Here is an 8,872-nt window from a genome sequence, read left to right as displayed (position 1 = left end):
CGGTGCGGTTTAAAAAGTTGGTAAGATAAGGATTGGTATAGGAGTTACAAATATGGACAAAAATACCATAGCAGTGAACTCAGTCTTTTGTTTTATAGTTTTTATTGGTGATTTTTGTCAGTGCTAGCGTGATTGAATGGACTTTGGTGTAGTACAACACTCCGAGCTCACAATGACCACCACACCATGTTGCCGTTTTACCATGCAAATGCCGGGAAAAAACATTTTTCGGACACAACTCCAGAGGCGTGGGTGGGGGGAGATGGGCACTCGAACAGCTGCCGTCTGCCATCCGCCAGTTTAGCCGGCGGCCAGTCGATGATGAGCGCAATGTTCATAACCTGACCCGCCCCCACTCTCTGAGGGTATGTGTTTTCTGGTGGGGTTCGGCTTTGCATGCTAATTCCCTGCAGGTGAACACGGGCTGGAGACTGTGCCGTGTGCCCAGCGGCTTAACAAGATCCGTATTCCATTTCCCTTCGATACACGCAGAAAGAAAGCCACATGAATTTTGGGCAAATACACTTTTTCCTAGATCACCCTTGAATTCATAAGTTAAGAAAGCTTTTCAATATCCTCCATGAAAACACAAAGATTTAAATTAAGGCTGAAAGGAACTAACTTAATTAGTTCAGTTTTCCTTTTCATATCGAAAGTTTGGTGGCACGCGAAATCATTTCATCAATAGTTATTTATTTTTTAGTGTATGTCGTTTTTTTGATTTTAATTATTCTTGGCTTCGGCAGATTAAATGTAAAACTGTCAGCACTATTCGTCGTGTTCAGAAGCTTCACAACGACTGATTACAAGGCTCCATATTATTTCGACACAACAAAACCAGGCCCACAGCCAACTTGGTTGGACACACAGCTAATTGGCCAAAGTGCGTGTGCTTCGCTGAGTGGTTGTCCCGGTGGTGGCATGCTAGGACTGGGGAGCGGCGAAAGGGTGGGAGGCGAGTGTTCTTGATTATACTTCCGCTTGCCTAATAGAAAGTGCGCCACAAAAACCACATTATGCCGGCACCTTGTCGCCCTCAAGTTGAGGATGAACATCCTTATAGCACACCATACCTGGTCGCCCCACTGGATCCCTCCTCTTTTCGGCTTGGTTTCGGGCTGTGCAGCCACAAAACTTTTACCGTTTGTTTTGCTTTCCCCTCAGCTCCCTAGCCCACGTGTATTGGCTAAATTAATATTCTCAATTGAAAACTTTTCAACAATAGTTGTTGGTGGAAAAGTTTTTCGAAGCCATTACACTGCGAGATAAGGTCCTTACACTAGACTTGATCATCATAGAAAACCTCCTCGCTTTCTCATACATAAGGAGTAGAACATAAAAACCTTCTATTACATTGTCCTTTTGTTAAAATTAAGGTATTAAAAAACGAATTCGAATTTTAATTTTGGGATTTTCTTTAAGCCATGCCATAATACTTTACGAGAAACCTCTAAGAAGAGATTAACTTAATATTTTGACATGCTTAGGGCGTAATTATTTTCGGACAGTGCGTAATAGGGGGGCCAGAGCAAAACTTTTGTGTGTGGTTTTGTGTATTCCGATCTAATAAGTCGCCTGCTATCTAACAATTCAAATCTAAGAAAATTTCAAAATTCAATTCGCACTGGAGGAAACGGGCCAGGGAGGACAACAAAAGCTCATATTCGTTGGGGTTCTTGTCCCTGTGCCAGGCCAACACAAACCCACCCATTGAAACCACACCAAGCGACAGCGAAGTGAACAAACATTTTTGAAAACTTGCTTGAATAGATTATTAGGAATTATCAAAACTTAATTTAGCTTAAGAGTCCTCAACATAAAGCGGGCCAACACGAAGATGCGGGCGACTAATGAATCACCTTGGGGCTGGGGCAGAGAGCCAAGGCCAGGTGTCAAGCAAGCAGTGCTGCACCACTTGAAAGGCGGCTTTTGAAGTGGTTGCCGACCAAACTTTTGACGCGACTCCTTGGCAAGCCCATTGATCTTGCAAGGGCTTTGTTGGGGTGTCCGGAAAGCCCGGGACTTTTAAAGTGTGGCACATGCGACTCAAAAGCTGATTTAGTTCTTATTAACGGTGGTAGTACACTCAGAGAAATGTAACTGCTGAGGAGCGGCCGTATTAACCCCGCTGTGAGGGCCGGCAGTGTAGGCGAGAGGTAAATGCGGACTTGGATCGACCTAATGAGGCTTCCCAGCTGGCGACCTGGTCTCAAGCCTCCCGCTGGGTAATCGGCTTCAATTAAATAAAGCCAAGCGACACCGGCAATTCAGTTTCTTTGTGTCCCAACGGACATCGAGCTACCGTCGCAATAGACCGACTCACCGTCAACTGGAGTCAAGGCGACCTTTAGTCGCGGGTCCCTTTCTTCGGCTCCCTTCCTTTAACTCAATCTGGTGTTAATAATGTGCCGCAATACTTACTGCCGAGCAGTGGGACGAAACGTGGCAGCAGAAAAGAATACTTCAGTTACCTTTACCTTGCCCTTGCCTTGCTTCAAAGTCGATAATCGCCGGGGCAAACGGATGTCCAATTAGTTGTGAGCCAGCTTCCGGCTCTGGCTCCGGCTCTCTTGCTGCTCCGCGTACCATCCACCACCACCACCACCACCCGCTGGCTATCTTCGTCAGGTTTTACCCCTGTCAATTGCAGTCGCTACGATTGCGATTTCGATTGCCAATTGGAGGCCCTGTTCACCGCTCATTGTTGTCCGTGGTGCGCCGATGGCATAATTTTCGGATTTGCTTGCCAGTCAATTGCAAGCAATTTGCATAGATTGATGCTCATACGCATATGCCGGGTTTATGGGCTGTACGGATTCCATATCCGGCTGCCTAATCAATACCGATCAGCGACCTAAAATCCTTTTTGGACATTGAAACTGTGATACACTTATCGCGTCAATAAATTGAACAAAGGATTTGCGGGCTTTCATTCAGGCATGACTTAAGCCATGTCAAGTTGTTCAAATTGTTGGTGGAAGATCAGCACACTAATAAAAAGCAAATTTGGTTTTAGTTTTAGTTGTTTTACCCTTACAAGTTCGACTATTATTCTCAAAGTTTAGAAACTTAAAGTACATATTTACCTTCTTTTTTACCTTTTTAAAAATCGACGCTGATATAAAAACTCAATTTTTTTCAAGTGCATGTACGTGTGCGAGGGATTCCTTCTTTTCATCTTTGTGTGACAGGAAGCCAAACAAAAGCAACATGTGTTACTTGTACGGCCTGCCAAGCGTCAAAAGGCGAGAAGCTGGAAAAATCTATTAGAACGTGTCTCGCCTGCCAACCCACCTGCCAACCCACTTGCCTCCCGCTGCACCGCTGACTCCTCTGCACCACGGCAATATTTTTCCCGAGGGCATAATAAGCTTCGCCTTTCTCTCCGCCTATTTATTTTTTATTTATTTTCACGTGCGTGTGTGCGAGGCAGAGATTTACTTATGATTGAGTTGCGTGGCAAAGCCAATGCAGAGTGAAAAAGGGCAATGGCAACTCTCGAAACAATTTGGTAAGAGATTGCGGTTGCTTTACTGATTTTCTCGCCCATTTCGTGTGCGCCTTTCTCCCCCTTTTCCCGGGGTTTCCTTATCCGCTGCGTCGTGTGTGAGATGAAAATTGAAATTGGTTTGCATTTGACTGTTATTGTTGTTGCCTCAGCGCGGGCTGTTGTTTCCCCTTTACATTACTTATTTGGTAAACGTTTGGTGGAGTAAAAACTAGTAGTTATCCAAATAAAGACAATTTTACATTTCTTTACCTGTATTTTGGCCAGGCCAATATGGTAAGTTTTTTAATGGGCTAATGTGTGCTCTTTACGCTTTGCTCGGGCTTCTTTTATAAATTCCTATCGCCCCATGCATTAATTTTCCACTTGCTTAGGCTTACAGCACCCACAGTATCCCAACTCAATCCTTGCCTCCCACCTTTAGTTCTTTCGAATATTTTTCGGAGTATCCATGTCAAAAGCCGAGCCACTACACGTGCTGGTAGGGATGGGGGTAACTGCCGTGTCTGGGTTCTGCAGAGGGTGGGCGAACAGGCAAAGCATTTATTTTTGGGGCTACGGGTTGGTAATTGAATTTATTGTTTGACATTCAAAGTACCGTCGATTCAATTACGGTGGAAAATTGGTATCAAAATATTTACGAGCTGTTTATTGCATTACGCAATCTTGACGCTCGAGAAAATCCTCCAGCCAAAGTTGCCCCAAAGAAGAGGTAATGGAATTTACATGTTGAACTCCTACCATCACATAAAGTATCTAGAGGGCTGGCCATGTGCATATATTGGTAGGGAATATTTGGTGTATTAAAACCCGGCCATGCTTCAAACCTCGTGAGCTGAAAGGAAGAGAGGTATCAATACGCCCCTGTCAGTTTATTTTAAGCATTACCCTGGTCCCTTTTCACGCTCAGTTTAAGGTTCAGATCAGCCAGCTCCTGTGAAGCGCTCTCATAGCCCGGCAGACCCTCCTGGCAGAAGTAGCCGTTTCGAATCTGCGCTGGCAGGAGCTTAAGAATCAGCTCCAGACTCTGAGGGTGATCAGCCAGGCGGGAGTATATCCTCACCACGTGCTTGAGAACCCTAGGCTCCTGTTCCAGAGTCAGCTGGTGAACAACTCTGGCAAGGGTGTAGACCAAATGAAGTCTACGAGCAAGCCTTTGACTGGCGAACTTCAAGCCAACTTCGTGTTCTAGGATGCGATGCAAGACAAATGCGCAGAGAACCTTACTCATACTGCTGCCCAGCTCCAGCTGACGCAGAATAAGTGGGATCAACTCGGTGCCCAGGAAGTAGCCAACGATCTCAGTATGATCCGATTTCAGTAGACCGCAGATGACTCCAAGGACGGAAAGGCGAACATGCTCCACGGCCCGAGTTTGTGAGGTCATCTTAAGCAAGGGCATCAAGTAGCACATGAACTGGCAACGCGTCAGCTCAATTCCAACAAAAGGATGCGAGGCCATGGTCTGGAAAAGACCTATGGCAGCGCAAACCCGGTGCGATTGCTGGCCATTCAGTTCGTTGTACCGAGAGATAGCCGGGTAGGTTGAAACAATCTCTTGAAGCAAACCACTCACGGCTCCAAAGGAATGCCACAGCAAGGGACCCAGGCTGTCAATCTTGCTGCGTCTCTCGCATAGCTCTAGCATTGCCAAAAAACGCGTTTCCTTGTTGCATAGATCGGTGATCCAACCATAGACGTGCTCTGTTTCGCTGCGTTGTTCGCACCCCGAGTTTGTGGCACTCATTGCAGTACAGAATAGAGAAGTCAATTTTCGAAGCGACTTAATGTAGAATTTAAAAGAATCAAACTGTTCTATGGAATGTCGGTTGAATCGCCTGCTCTCTGGCTGTGCTTTTTATCTGGGGTTCTTTATGGTCTGACACTTTATGTAACGTTGACTTTTTGATTTAAATATGCTGAATTTGTTTGTCGAACTTTTCGTTAAGAATTCTTAAAAATGCATAAAATAAATCAAAGCTAAAGCATTTGATTCCGAATCCATATTAACCTTTTTTCTCGTAATGCTGACATTTGTTTAATAAAAATTATTCAATTTTGGGTGAGCGTAGAGCATTCTTATAGTGTAGACCCATCTGACAACCCATTTGTCATCTCTGGAACAGAGGCGTCACCACTGACCGGGCCATTTCTCAAACCGTATATCAACTGGGCCATCGGATAAACGAGCTGATGAGTTGCAGTTAATTAGAGCGAATGCATCAAACTACCGAGAAGACTACCCCACTCGCCCCGTGAATTATGCATAACAATGAGCAAGGACACACGAACTAAGCAATGCAATTAAATGCAAACAATTTGCAATAATTTATGTGTGGCGACGACGTCATCAGGACTCCTTCCATGAAGCGGATAATACAAAACGGAAGCGGAAATCTGTTTCGGTCTTCTGCATGTGCGGGTTCAAATGGGCTTCTGAATGTGCATGACGTGTTAATTGGCCGCAACTCCACTGTTAGAAGAAAAAATTGCTGACCAGACATTAGCACAAAATTTGGCTTGCTAATTTGGGTAACTATTATCTAAAAAAAAGTGAAACCAGTATTATCGCAGCGTAGATATTCTCAAACAATGCCGTTGGCCAGCTGCACCAGTTCTCAAAAAATATTTGCATATGCCAGCGTAATGTTTATTAATTAAGGTATGCATCACTAATGCAAAAATAACCAAATACGCAGACAGCTTTTTTCTTATCTTTAATCGACCTCCAGTAATCTTTTTGTTTTGCCCCGTATTATAAAATTTTAATAAAATATTTGTTGGCTTATTAACCAGTCGTTTGCAGTGTGGATCTCCGGCTGCAGTACCCTTATTAAGATCGAACTATAAATAGGAAAACAGAACATTTTGCGGAATACTGGGCAATGTTTATCTTTTGTGAATATTTTTTTAAGTGCACTTATTTATTTTTGTTGAAAAAAATGTAACATTTCACAAGTTTTTAATCGTTAATCTTACGTATAAGGATTTTGTTCATTTTGTAAATTTTCTGTTAGAATGTAATTTTCATTTTGAGTTCCTCTAGAGGTGTCCCAATAAATATTTTACCGCAGGAAATTATCGACGTCGTGGCCCATGAGCAAACACTACCAGCAGGGACCAAACTGTTTTAGTGGTAATTAGCTAATGTACGAGTATGACACTGTATTGAAAATTTTTAGCATGAAAATTATTTTAGCTGCCTCAAATTAATTTGTGAAAACATTTTAGTCATTTATGTTAGAAGTGGAAAGAGGGCTGAGCTGATTGTCCCGAACCCAATTTGACTAATAATGTAATTGAACACCCATCAAACGCCAAAGCAACAAAAATGGTGAAACTGATTCTAAAATACCCTTTAAATAAAAAAATACATTGATTATAGTTGCAAGCAAGAAAGGGAGCTAAATTACATTATCCTAAATAGAAAGAAAGAAGTTCAGAAGCAGCAAGAATATAATTATTGATTTACAATTCCTTTCAGGCTGATACACTATCTGCAGACTAATGAAAGCTTTGGGAAAGTTTTTGCTGATCAAGGACATGTTTATAGACCGAAAATGTCTTCTGTAAATACACAATCTGTAGCGAAAGATGACAAAAACTGAAAGAAACTTCGAATTGCTTGTAAATATCTTTATACCCACTGATAAGGGTACAATAATCAATTCATTTGACAGGCCCCAACGATTCCTAAAGAGAACAATGTATCCAGAGAGAAAAACTGTCCGTCAGTCCCCTTCTATGTATTTTGTTTGTCAGAAGGCCTGGAGCAAACGTTTTGGTCTGTTTTGGAATATTTTTAGGTTTTATTTTCATTATTTATGTTTCACTTTTTATATCATGCTGCTTTTGGCAGTTGGACAAATTGCCTGTCCGTGTAGTAAAAATAATCAGCTTTGTGTTATTTTTGAAGTCAAAATGCAGAGTCTCCCGCCCAAGCGGCGAAATGGTTTGGAAAATTAATGCATTATGCATGTGATTTTCAATCAATATGTTGTTATCTCTTTGCTGAGGTTTCTCTCTTGGACTTTTTAATAATGCTGCCCACAGCCACTTGGGTCTGAAAATGCGCACTCAAGCATGATAGCACATATGAGGGAGAATGGCACCACCCTCGCACCACCCTCGCACCACCCTCGCACCACCCTATTACTTGAGCTTCGCTGACCTGTGGGTCAAATCAAAGGCCCTTGGGTCACTCTTTTCCTGCTGCGCAAAAGCTTAAAAATTAATAATTCAATGGCTTATGGTTGAAGGGCTAACTGGACGCTGCCCCAGGGTATGCTCTTTTAACTGGAAATCAAATGATATTGATTTTCTCAAATACTTAACTATAAAGTTAATTAGTTTGCTTTATGGAACTATATTCAATTTATACAAATTCATTCTTACGTTATTGGAACTTTCATGAAACTTGTCACAAAGTCATTATTGATAAGTGTCGACGTGGTGTGGGCGGTACGTGTGTGTTTACTGCAATCATTACACGTAGTTATAAGTTTGCAGGAACAAGGCCGTTACGCCCCCAAGTATTCCACGTTAATTTGGATGAAGCTTTAATTTATTTATGCAATCGAGGCCCATCAATCTTTTGCAAGGTTTAACGAAAAGTCTTCTTGCGGGAGGGTATACACGTATGTATGTGAGACCCGCCGCCAGGCATTTGATTTTATATAAATGTGTGTTCGCGATCCGTGGGATGCTGTAACATACGCTGCCATGGTTTGTTGAATTTGAGTTTAATGACGTGTAAAAATGTTTTCACGGCTTTTGATTATATTTCACCTTAAGCGCAGCTAAAGTTTGGACCCCTCCCAGAACATCAGCGGTATCCCTTCCGTTTGCCATTTGCAATGAATAATGTGGGCGCCGTGCCTCTCTGTTTTGCATATGAATACCTTTCGGCATCATCTCTGATTAGCAGCGGCGACTGACAATGGCGTCACTGATGCTGCTGGGTGGAAGCGGAAGCATTTTAATGACAATCTCTACCCCGTCGCAACCATTAGCCTCCGCTCAACTGTCAGTTATCGTTTTCGAAATATTGCCATCCGTTGAGCAGACTCACAAAGTTTTTTCTGTGAGGCAACGCATGGGTTGGCAGACATTTGAATCGCGTTTGACTTAATTAAAGTTTAGAAATGTGGGTTTGCATTAATTTTGATTGCCTCACATGGCGAAGGTATGCTAATGACAAACCTATTACATTTTTCCAAGCGGGACGAAAGAAAAATAAGGCTGAATGCCTCAATGCATGAAATTGAAACGCATAGCCTACTTAACTGTGTAGAGCTTTATAATTATAAAGTTTATATACATTTAAAATATATTCGTTATATATTCGGAAAATGTGTAACAGGT

At 42.5% G+C, this 8,872-nt stretch overlaps 1 protein-coding gene across 2 annotated transcripts; it reads right to left on the bottom strand.

The window, feature by feature from the left end:
* Nucleotides 1-4,044: 4,044 nt before the first annotated feature.
* Nucleotides 4,045-5,392, bottom strand: LOC108036891 (CCR4-NOT transcription complex subunit 9). Of its 2 annotated transcripts, XR_007764524.1 has the most exons (3): nucleotides 4,397-5,392; nucleotides 4,122-4,343; nucleotides 4,045-4,063 (listed from the first exon to the last, which is right to left on the bottom strand). XR_007764524.1 is itself a non-coding variant. In XM_017113268.3 (2 exons), exons 1-2 carry the CDS (start codon nucleotides 5,253-5,255, stop codon nucleotides 4,330-4,332), a joined length of 873 nt encoding a protein of 290 aa, XP_016968757.1. In that variant the 5' UTR covers nucleotides 5,256-5,392; the 3' UTR covers nucleotides 4,051-4,329. The 2 variants fall into 2 exon arrangements, 1 of the variants encoding a protein (XP_016968757.1); XM_017113268.3 differs by having other exon boundaries at nucleotides 4,051-4,343.
* Between the last annotated feature and the right edge of the window lie 3,480 nt (nucleotides 5,393-8,872).

The sequence above is a fragment of the Drosophila biarmipes genome, chromosome 3R, assembly GCF_025231255.1.
Source record: "Drosophila biarmipes strain raj3 chromosome 3R, RU_DBia_V1.1, whole genome shotgun sequence".
NCBI lineage: Eukaryota > Metazoa > Arthropoda > Insecta > Diptera > Drosophilidae > Drosophila > Drosophila biarmipes.
This window is presented reverse-complemented; position numbering and strand designations above follow the sequence as displayed.